Genomic DNA, 11409 nt, shown 5'->3' with positions numbered 1-11409 from the left:
CGACTGTTCACTCCCCTCCTGCCCGACCTGCTGAGTGCCTCCAGCATTTTGTGTGTGTTGCTCTGGACTTGCAGAATCTGGTGTTTGCAAATTACTGCAGGACTGTGCAAAAGTCTTTGGCACCAAGCTATATATATGTAAGTGCCTAAGACTTTCCCACAGCATCGTACTCGCATAAAATTTGCTTCCAGTAAATGCGAAGAGTTTGTAACTACCGTCATGAGAAAGTGCACTGTGTTTGAAATGACTTCCTGCCAGCTACTAACTTCGACAGTGGCTGAGAATGTTTTTTTGAGGAAGTGAAGCAGCAAATCGAGCAGCTTCTGTATTTCAGCGAGAGAATGAAGAAAGAACTGAAGTGTGAGAGGACTCCACACTGAAGCGCTGGAAATGCTCTCTCTCCGGGTTTGTCTCTGCACCGTCCTGTTGTCCGTCTCAGTCCGGGGATACAGTAGGTGTTTTCCATTGTCCCCTGTCTCCCCGTTGTCTCTCTCCTAAAGGCTCGTTTTACTTTGTGGCGCAGCGCGATCTATTTGGACGTTGGTTCTGCCCGTGGAGGGTTGGCGTTCGGACCCTGTCCTTCCCTGAGTGCTAGGCTGGACTGCCTTCTGGTGACGATGAACCCCAGTACTATTGGGAAGAGACGTCCAAGTTTGATCCCAGTTAAAGGCCGGGCACAATTCCAAGCCTGGGTGGTGATGAATTTGGAGCGAAGCTGTAGTGTGGTGGTTAGCGTGATGCTTTACATTCCCTGTGACCCAGGTTCAATTCTCGCCGCTGTCTGTACGTTCTTCAGTTCTCAATGCTATTTGCTTATTTTTATTGTTTTCACGATCTTTCCCCTTTGCACATTGGCTGTTCGACGGCCTTCAGAATCAGAATCAAGCTTAATATCACCGACATATGTTGTGAAACTTGTTGACTTTGTGGCGGCAGTACGATGCAATTCCTAATAACAGAGAAAAACTGAATCACAGTAAGTGTATATATGTGTATAAAGTAGTTAAATAATAGCACCAAAACAGAAATAAAAAAGTAATGAGGTAGTATTCAGGGTTCATTGTTCATTCAGAAATCGGATGGCAGAGGGAAGAAGCTGTTCCTGAATCACTGAATGTGTGTCTTCAGGCTCCTGTACCTCCTGCCTGGTGGTAGCAACGAGAACAGGGCATGTCCTGGGTGATGGGGGTCCTTAATGATGGATGCTGCCTTTCTGAGGCACCACTCCTCGAAGATGTGTTGGAAACTACGGAGGCTCGAGCCCATGATGGCGCCCAGTTACTTTACAACTCTCTGCAGATTCCTTCCATCTTATGCTGTAGCCCCCCACCCCCCATCCCAGGCGGCGATGCAGCCAGTCAGAATGCTCCCCACCGTACATCTGTAGAGACTATTACATGACATACCAAATCTCCTCAAACTCCTGGTGAAATATAACCGCTGTCGTACCTTCTTTGTAATCACATCGACATGTTGGGACCAGGTTCGGTCCTCCGATGTTTTGAAACACACTGGAATTTGAAACTGCTCACTCTCTCCACTTCTGATCCCTTGATGAGGATTGGTTTGTGTTCCCTCGTCTTACCCTTCTGAAGTCCACGGTCAGCTCTTTGGTCTTACTGACGTTGAGTGCAAGTTCGTTGCTGCGACACCACTCCACTAATCGGCATATCTCACTCCTGTACGCCCTCTCATCACTACCCGAGATTCTACCAACAATGATTGTATTGTCAGCAAATTTATAGATGGTGATTGAGCCACACAGACATGGGTGTAGAGAGACTTGAGCAGTGGCGAAGCACAAATCCTTGAGGCGCACCAGTTGATTGTCAGTGAGATGGAGATGTTATTAGCAATCTGCACAGATTGTGACATTCCGGTTAGGAATTCGAGGATCCAGTTGAAGAGGGAAGTACTGAGGCCCAGGTTCTGTAACTTATCTATCAGGACTGTAGCAATGACGGGTTCTTTTGGGTTTCTTTGTTCTGTGGCTGCCTGTCAGGAGACAAATCTCAAAGTTATATAATCTATATATGCATTGAACGCTGAACTCCCTGTGACCTCATGGGTTTCCTCCAGGTGCTCTGGTTTTCTCCCACAATCTACTGGTTGGTGGGTTAACTGGTCTTTGTGAATTGTCCCGTGATTAGGCTCGGGTTGTTAGGCATCACGGCTCAAAAGGCCGGAGGGGGCCTATTCTGCATTGAGTCTCAGTAAATGAATATACTTGGGAGGGGAGCCAGCGGGTGGTGGTGTTCACATCCACCCGATACCCTGATGTGGAGAGGTGGAGGCTGCTGGAATAGCAGGGCGAGTAACTGCGTTGCGTGTTGTAGACGGCGCACACCGCGGCCACTGTGCGCTGGCGGTGGAAGGAGGGAGTACTGACTGGGTGCTCATGTGGTTACTGTTGTCCTGGGTTGTGTGATGTTGTAGTTGTACAAGATGTTGGTGAAGACATATTGAGTACAGAGTTGGGATGTTATATTGACGTTGAAGAAGAATAACATAATAATTTATAATACTAAAGAACACAGTAAGTATTAGTACATTAGACAGCTTATATACGTGGATTGATTGTATATACATAAAGTTCCATATGAATGACAACTTTATCATTTCCTGTCAGTCACCTGAAGTACAGACACTCCTGAGGCTGGAGTCACTTTATGGACATAAAGTCTATCTGTCAATCTATATATCAACCTATGTATAGAAACTATCATATGTACAGTGTTTATATTTATTGTGTTATTATTATTGTGCTCTTTACTTTATTATATTTTTGTGCTGCATTGGATCCAGAGTAACAATGGTTTTGTTCTGCTTCACACTTGTGGCCATCTATTGAATACCAAAAGGATGCAGAGAACACTGGACAGTCCAGCACAGTACAGACCCTTCAGCTCTCAATGTTGCTCCAATCTTTTATCCTGCTCCAAGATCAATCTAACCCTTCCCTCCCACGTAACCCTCCATTTCTCTTTTATCAATGTGTCTATCTAAGTGTCCATAATGTCTCAGCCTCTACTACCACCTGGATGTTCCACACACCCACCACACTCTGTCAAAAACTTATTCCCTATACTTTCTGCCAGTCAACTTAATATTAGACCCTCTCATATTAGTCAGTTCTGCTCTGGGAATGTAAGTAACTCTGTCTTGGTCGACATGGTCATAGTTGGATCCCCATCTCAACCTCCCAATGAAGCCTTGTTGTTTATAGAGTCATAGAGAAGTACAGCACTGAAACAGGCCCTTTGGCCCATTTGGGCCATGCTGAAACCATTTAATCTGCCAACTCCCATAGACCTGCACCGGGACCATAACCCTCCATATTCTTTCAGTGTACCTGTCCAAACTTCTCTTAAATGTTGAAATTGAGCTCTATGCACCACTTATACTGTCAGCTCATTCCAGTCTCACCACCCTCTGAGTTCCTCTTAAAATTTTCACCTTTCACCCTCTACCCGTGACCTCTGTTTGTAGTCCCACCCATCCTCAGTGGAAAAAGCCTGCTTGCATTTACCCTGTCTGTAAAGGATGCAAGATCTCCAGGCGTGCGGTTAGATCTGGGGAAGCTAAACATTGATGTTTGCAAAACTGTCACAGATTCCACTGAAATGCATTGAAACGAGAGGTTTTACTGCTTGATGGCATTGAGCGCTGGTTGTAGCCCTTTTAAAAGGCCATTCTGCCCATTGACCTCAGGCTGGCTCCATGCAAAAGCACAAACAGAAAAGATTTGGCAGATGCTGGAAATCCAGAGCCACATAAAATGCTGGAGAAACAGCAGGTCAGGCAGAATCTATGGAGGGGAATAAACTGTTGAGGTTTGGGCCAAGACCTTTCATCAAGTTCCATCCAAGTCGCTGGCTCTGTAACAGCGTAACACTATCCACTATTACTGTAGCAACTCGAAATTTTAGAAGGATTTATTATCCCTCTTCACTCCATTCTCCTGCCTTCTGCATGTAACCTTTGATGCCTTTAGAAGTCAAAAACCTATTAACCTCTGCATTAAATACACCCAATGACAGCCTCCACAAACTTCTGTGGCAATAAATTCCACAGATTCAACCCCTTCTGGCTAAAGACATCCCTCCTCATCTCCATTCTAAAGGTACGTCCCTCTAAGCTGAAGCTGTGCCCTGTGGAGTAACACACAGGAAATGCTGGAGGAATTCAGCAGATCAGGCATCAACTACTGAGAGGAATATACAGTCATCGATTTGGGCTGGAAAGGACGGGGGCAGTCCACAATATCCTGAAATGGGAGGGTGAGCAGCCAGAGGTCGTGGTACATATTGGTACCAACGACAAAGACAGAAAAAGGGTGGAGGTCCTAAAGACAGAATACAGGGAGATCGGAAGGGAGCTGGGAAGCAGGACCTCAAAGATAGTAATCTCGGGATTGCTGCCTGTGCCACACGACAGTGAGTTTAGGAATAGAATGAGATGGAGGATCGATGTGTGGCTGAAGGATTTTTGGATCTTTGGGACCTGTTCTGGGGCAGGCATGACGTGTACAAAGAGCACGGGTTGCACTTGAATCTGAGGGGGACCAATATCCTGGTGGGGAAGTTTCTTAAAGCTTTTGGGGAGGGTTTCAACTAGAATTGCAGGGGGTTGGGAACCGAAGTGAAGCGGCAGAGGATGGGGAGGTTGGAGCACAAGTAGAGACAGTAGTGAGTTTGTGAGGAGGGATGGGCAGATGTTAGAGCAAAGATGCACTCAGTCTTTTGGTTTGAGATGTGTCTATTTTCATGCAATGAGTATCATAAACAATGCCGATTAACTTAGAGTTTGGATCAATATATTGACGTTGTGGCCCTTACAGAGACTTGGATGCCTCAGGAATAGGAATGGCTGCTGAGTATGCCAGGCTTTGGATGTTTCCAAAAGAACAGAGAGGGAGGCAAAAGAGGTGGGGGCATGACATTGCTAATTAGGGATAGTGTCATGGCTGCAGAAAAGGAGGAAGTCATGGAGGGATGGTCTACGGAGTTAGTGTGGGTGGAGGTCACAAACAGAAAGGGGCAATAACTCTACTGGGTGTTTTTTTCCTTGATTTGTGGATCCAGAAATGGCTTGACCACAGGAGGCAAAGGGTGACGTAGATGGTCCATGTTCTGCATGGAGGTCGGTGGACTGTGGAGTTCCGCCAGGATCTGTACTGGCTCCCGTCCTCGTTGTAATTTTTAAGTGACCTGTATGAAGAAGTAGAAGGATGGGTTAGAAAGTTTGCTGATGACACAAAGGTTGGAGGTGTTGTGGATAGTGTGAAGTGCTTTCAGAGGCTACAGTGGGAAATTGATAGGATGCAGAACTGGGCTGAGAAGAGGCATAAAGACTTCAACCTGGATAAGTGGGAAGTGGTTCATTTTGGTAGGTCAAATATGATGGCAGAATATACTATTAATGGTAATTCTTGGCAGTGTGGAGGATCAAAGAGATCATTGGGTCCGAGTTCATTGGACACTCAAAGCTGCTGTGCAGGTTGATAGTGTTGTTAAGAAGGTATATGGTGTGTTGGCATTTATCAGATGTGGGATTGAGTTCAAGAGCCATGAGGTAATGTTACAGCGTTATAAGACCCTGGTCAGACCCTACTTGGAGTACTGTGCTTAGTTCTGGTCACTTCACTACAGGAAGAATGTGGATAGTATAGAGAGTGGGCAGAGGAGATTTACCAGGATGGTGCCTGGATTGGAGGGTGTACCTTATGAGAATACGTTGAGTGAACTTGGCCTTTTCTCCTTGGAGTGACCGAGGATGAGAAGTGACCTGATAGAGGTGTATAAGATGACGAGGGGCTTTGAACTTGTAGATACCCAGAGGCTTTTGCCCAGGGCTGAAATGGCTAAAACAAGGGGATATAGTTTGAAGGTGCTTGGAAATAGGTACCGAGGTGATGTCAGGAGTAAGTTTTTCACACAGAGAGTGGTGAGTGCGAGGAATGCACTGTTGGTGGCGGTGATGAAAGTGTACAACAGGGTCTTTTAAGAGCCTCTTAGGTAGGTACATGGAGCTTAGAATAATAGAGGACTATGCACTAGGGAAATTCCAGGCATTGTCTAGAGTAGGTTTCAATGGTCGGTACAACATTGTGGTATGAAGAGCCTGTAATGCTCTGTAAATTTCTATGTTCTGTGTTCTAAGACAATATACAAAGGTGAGGGGAGTGGGAGGAGTACAAGATGGTGGTGAGAGGTGAGACCAGGTGAGATAGAAGGAGGGGAACGGAGGTGATAGGCAGGTGAGGAGAAGAGGAGTGACAAGAGAGTAACCAGAATGGGAATGATATCAGAGAGAAGAGAGAAGGGAGGAGTAATTACTGGAACTTGGAGAAATCGATGCTGATGCTGTCAGGATGGAGGCCCCCCCCCCCCCGCCGATGGAATCTCAGATGTTCTTCCACCAAATGACTATAGGAAAGATGCTCTTCACATCCACTCTAACTCGGTCTATCAATATTCGAACCGGCTATAAGAACAATCTCCTCCACATCCACTCTCTCTTGGCCTATCAATATTCAAACCGACTACAGGAACAATCCTCTCCATATCCACTCCATCTTGGCCTATCAATATTCAATAGGTTGCAATGAGATCCCCCTCAATGACCATAACCTCTTGATTCTTATTCTCGGTGTCCTTTCCCCTCCTCCACCCAGGCAAAAGTCAATAAGTTATGTTACAACTTTATAAAACTCTAGCTAGGCCACATCTGGAGTATTGTGTACAGTTCTGGTCACCCACTGTAGGAGGCATGTTGAGGCTTTGGAGAGGGTACAGATGAGGTTCACCAGGATGATGCCTGGTTTAGAGGGCGTTTACTGTAATGAGAAGTTCGATAAACTTGGGTTGTTTTCTCTGGAGCGACAGAGTCTGAGGGGAGATTTGATAGAGTTTGTAAGATTATGAGAGGCACAGAGAGAGCAGACAGAGAGTATCTTCCTCCCAGGGTTGAAATGTCTAATACCAAAGGCCTGCGTTGAAGGTGAAAGGGGTTTAGAGGGGATCTGAGGGGTAAATGTTTCACACAGACAGTGCCGGGTGACTGGAATGCTCTGCCTGGGGAGGTGTTACAGGCAGATACATGAGGCGCTTTTAAGAGACATTTAGATCAGCACATGAACAGACTTTGGATATTGAAACGGATGTTGTGCAGGCAGAGGGTTTAGTTTAGTTGGTCACTAATTTAATTGGTTTAGCACAACATTGTGGGCCGTAGGGCCTGTGACTGTGCTCTACTGCTCTGTGTTCTATGTTCTCGTGTTAAATACAGTAAATCTATGATCATCTGCTACTGAGAAATCCCGGTTGTTCCCTCCCTGGCTCACCAGGTGCCTGAGGTTCACGGAGCCATTCTGTTTCCCATTATCAGGTAATAAAAATGAACTTCTGACATCACGATCTACCACAACGTGAGTAACACACAAAATGCTGGAGGATCTCAGCAGCTCAGGCAGCTTCTATGGAGGGGAATAACAGTCAATATTTTGGCCTGGGGCCCTTCACCAGGACTGGAAAGGAAGGTGAAAGATGCCAGAATCTGATGGTGAGGGGAGAGGGACTGGCTGGGTTGTTATTACACAGGGCCAGTATGAACTCAATGGGCTGAATGTCCTCCTGAATGCTGCAACTGTTCCGTCACTCCGAGTTAATTCCAAGAGCTCTCCTCTCCGTAACTGGTGCCCCCGATTCTCCAATCACTTCCCCACCTGAAAATGAAGTGGCAGGATTGTAAAAGCCATCGGCCCCAGGGAACAGACGACAATGACAAACCCCCGAAACCCTGACTCGACCCCAGCCTGTAACGCTCTATATTTCAATAAGAATCTGAGGTGAACTGGTTTGTCACCAGGGACACTGGCAAATTTCTACAGAGATACCTGGGGAGCGTTCTAACTGGCTGCATCACCGTCTGGTCTGGTGGGGCCACTGCTCAGGATCAGAAAGACCAGCAGAAACTTACAAACTCAGTCAGCTCCATCGTGAGCACTGGTGTCCCCAGCACCCAGGACACCTTCAAAATGCAACGCCTCAAAAAGGCGGCATCCATCATTACGGACCCAGCACCCAGGACATGCCCTCTTCTCATTGCCACCATCAGGGAGGAGGAACAGGAGCTTGAAGACACACACTCACCGATTCAGGATCAGTTTCTTCCCCTCCGCCAGTTAGAACACTCAGCAGGTATATCTGTAGAAATTTGCCAGAGTACAGGAGCCTGAAGACACACACTCACCGACTCAGGAACAGCTTCTTCCCCTCCACCATCAGATTTCTGAATGGTCAATGAATCCATGAGCTCTTCCTCAGTATTTTTTTCACTCTTTTTGCCCAACTTGTTTATTTCTTTTCCTTATTTTATATGCAATTTATAGATTTTATTATTATACATTGCCTTGAACTGCTGCTCAAAACAACAAATTTCATGACATATGCCAGTGATGCAATCTCGTTGTCTATTCTATTGTTTCTATATTAAATCTGATTCTGATTCTGACGTAACCCCCACTCCGGTCTCTACAGCACCAACCGCAGCGTGTAGCCCACTCCTGAGTATCCATTATTGCACATATAAACCCCCCAGTCTGGACCCTCCTATGGATCACAGCCTGTTCCCAGTCCTGACTATCCATTACTGATCATTTAGTTGTCAGGCCCTGCTGGTGTATCTGGAAGATCGCTGAAAGCCTGTGTCGATCAACTGTTGGGAAAGATGAAGGATATCTTCAATCCCTCACTGCTGCAGTCAGAGGCCCCCACCTGCTTCAAAAGGGTGACATCAGACCGGTCGGTGCCCAGGCAGAGCAGGGTGAGCTGCCTTAACAACCATCACCCAGTGGCACTCACATCTACTGCCATGAAATGTCTCGAGAGGTTGGTCTTGGCTGGAATCCACTCCTGCCTCAGGAAGAGCCTGGGCCCATGGCAATTTGCCCGTCACCACAACAGGTCCACAGTGGATGCAATCTCACTGGCTTCTCACGTGGCCTTGGCTCACCCGGACAACAGCAAAACCTTTGCACTGCTTATCGAATTGAACTTTTATATATATTTATTGTAAATAATAGTTTTCATTTTATGCTTTGCACTGTACAGCTGTGGCAAAACAACAAATTTCACGACAGATGCCGGTGATATTAAAGCTGATTCTGATTCCCCTCCCCCATGTCAGGGCCCAGTCTGTAACCCACTCCCCTGGTTTGATGGTCGTCAGGCCCACTGACATCTGAAGATCCACTCGTGACTGTAGTGAAACTCCAGGTCTGTTTCTCAGATTTTCACCCACATTCCCCACCTTCCCCACTCTTGACCTGATTCCACCTGCCAGACGCATCTCCCCCAGTGGGTCCCATTCTCATCTCAGAGTATCAGGCTGGAGAGTGAGTCCTTGGTGGCCCTCCCTCAAACAACTGATTACAATCACCTCTCTCCATCTGAATCTCCTTTCCTTCCCTCTTCTCCATCTTTCACCACCTACCACATCTCCCATCCCCCTTCCCCTCCCTACCCAGCACAACCTGCCCTTAACCTTGTACCCCACCTCAATCCTCAATCACCTCAGACTCTTATCTCACCCTCCTCAGTCCATCTCTCACAGTATTCTGTCTCACCCCTTCGCAATCCTCAATCGCCTCAGACTCCTGTCTCACCCCTCTCAACTCCTCTATCAGTCCCGATGCAAACCAACATCTTTAACATCCTTTCACACCCACAGATGCAGCTACACCAGCTGAATTCCTTCAGCAGATTGTTTGTTGTTCAAATCTCTCTATCTCCCTCACTTACATGCACACACTCTCTCTCCCTCTCTCACTCACTCCCTCTCTCTTTCATCCACTGTCTCTCAATTACTCCCTCTCTCTCTCATCCACTGTCTCTCAATTACTCCCTCTCTCTCTCACACACACTCTCTCTCTCTCTCTCTCTCATTCACTCACTCACTCACTCACTCACTCACTCACATACACTCTCACTATCTCTCTCTCTGCAGACGATTCGATATATGGTTGGTCAATGTCCGGCGCTGATGTGGTCTCTGCGGAGGAAGGGGCTCCCGCTGTGTTACCGTGTACTTTCACCCACCCACCTCCTGGTGTCGCACTGAACGGCTCCGTGATCTGGTACAGAGGGGAACCAGGTGCTAAAAAACTGGTGTTTAACTGCACATATCCCGGTTCTGGCCGCTCCTGGTGCGATACAACGACACAGGAGGCTGGAGGAGGGCGGTTCGGATTCGTGGGGAACCTCAGTCGGAGAGATGCCTCGATAATGGTGGAGCGACTGAACCGGAGTGACGGTGGTCGGTATTGGTGCCGGGTGGAGCTCAATGTTGGCAAGTTTCGAACGGTGCTTCTAACAAATCTGTCTGTGGGAGGTGAGGATCGATGTTTAAGCATTGAGTTGTAAATCTACACTAATCATTTCACATTTTATCTCCCTGAAAACTTATTTTATTCATAATTTGCAAGTACATTTTGCAGGATAATCATGTCAAATAGATGTGATTGTCATGTGCACTAGCACATAGAACAACAGCACCATACAGACCCTTTAGCCCACAATGTTGTGCTGACCCTTAAACCTGCTCCAAGATCAATCTAACCCTTGCCTCCCACATAGCCCTCCACTTCTATAACATCCATGTACCTGTCTGAGAGTCTCCGTGTCTCTCTACCTCCCTCTCTCTCACGCACACACACTTACTCTTTTTGTCTCCCTCTCTCCCTCCCCCTCTCTCCCCGGTCCGTGACGCTGCTGCCATTTCAGTCAGCAATGAAGGGCCTCCATCTCTGACAGCATTCAGGGCTTCCTTCATCGTGTCAGTAGCTTCCTCTCGGTTTTCACTGCTGTCAGTCATACAATTCCCGAGTGGGACTCAGGAATACCGTCACACTCAGATGTCGAAGGATTCTCCATTGCTGTTTCCATAACAATATTGTTTTACCCGTATTACGTACCCCGTAACAGGTTAAAAAGAACCAGCAGAAACAGATACACCTGGAGTCTGAGACTTTCATTATAAACTCTATTTTATTAGTAATTACGGGAATAAAGTAATACAAAACAAAATAAGGTAAACAGGTTAGCAGAGCGATGCACCATTAATAACTCTCGGAGACAGGAGGCGAACGATAGGCTTTTATTAGCTGCAAGAGACCACGATTAGCAGCAAGAGACAACCACACAACATCCTGGAGACTGAGGGAGGAGCAGTGCCTCCAATCGCCTTTATACAGGGGTCTGTGGGAGGAGCCAGAGGAGCAGTCAGCAGAGGGGTGTGTCCAGACAGGTATATGTAGTTCACCACACAGAGTATATGTGTGTATATATATAAGTAAATAAGGATCCCAAGCTTCCCAGCTCAGGAGATTATATGATACAGTCTTATGGT

The 11409-nt window shown here is 46.8% G+C and overlaps 1 protein-coding gene across 2 annotated transcripts in view; it reads left to right on the top strand.

Annotated features, from left to right (window-relative positions):
- Window positions 1–346: 346 nt before the first annotated feature.
- The window catches only part of LOC132396281 (sialic acid-binding Ig-like lectin 10), a 31671-nt gene continuing 20608 nt past the window's right edge, over window positions 347–11409 (top strand). The window contains exons 1-2 of one of the 2 annotated variants that reach the window (XM_059973805.1): window positions 347–451; window positions 10009–10392. In XM_059973805.1, coding sequence (XP_059829788.1) covers window positions 391–451; window positions 10009–10392 — 445 coding nt within the window. In that variant the 5' untranslated portion in view covers window positions 347–390. Of the gene's footprint in view, window positions 452–664; window positions 784–10008; window positions 10393–11409 lie in introns of those variants that run through there. The other variant, XM_059973804.1, reaches the window with a different exon arrangement.

This window comes from Hypanus sabinus, chromosome 7, assembly GCF_030144855.1.
Source record: "Hypanus sabinus isolate sHypSab1 chromosome 7, sHypSab1.hap1, whole genome shotgun sequence".
NCBI lineage: Eukaryota > Metazoa > Chordata > Chondrichthyes > Myliobatiformes > Dasyatidae > Hypanus > Hypanus sabinus.
This window is presented reverse-complemented; position numbering and strand designations above follow the sequence as displayed.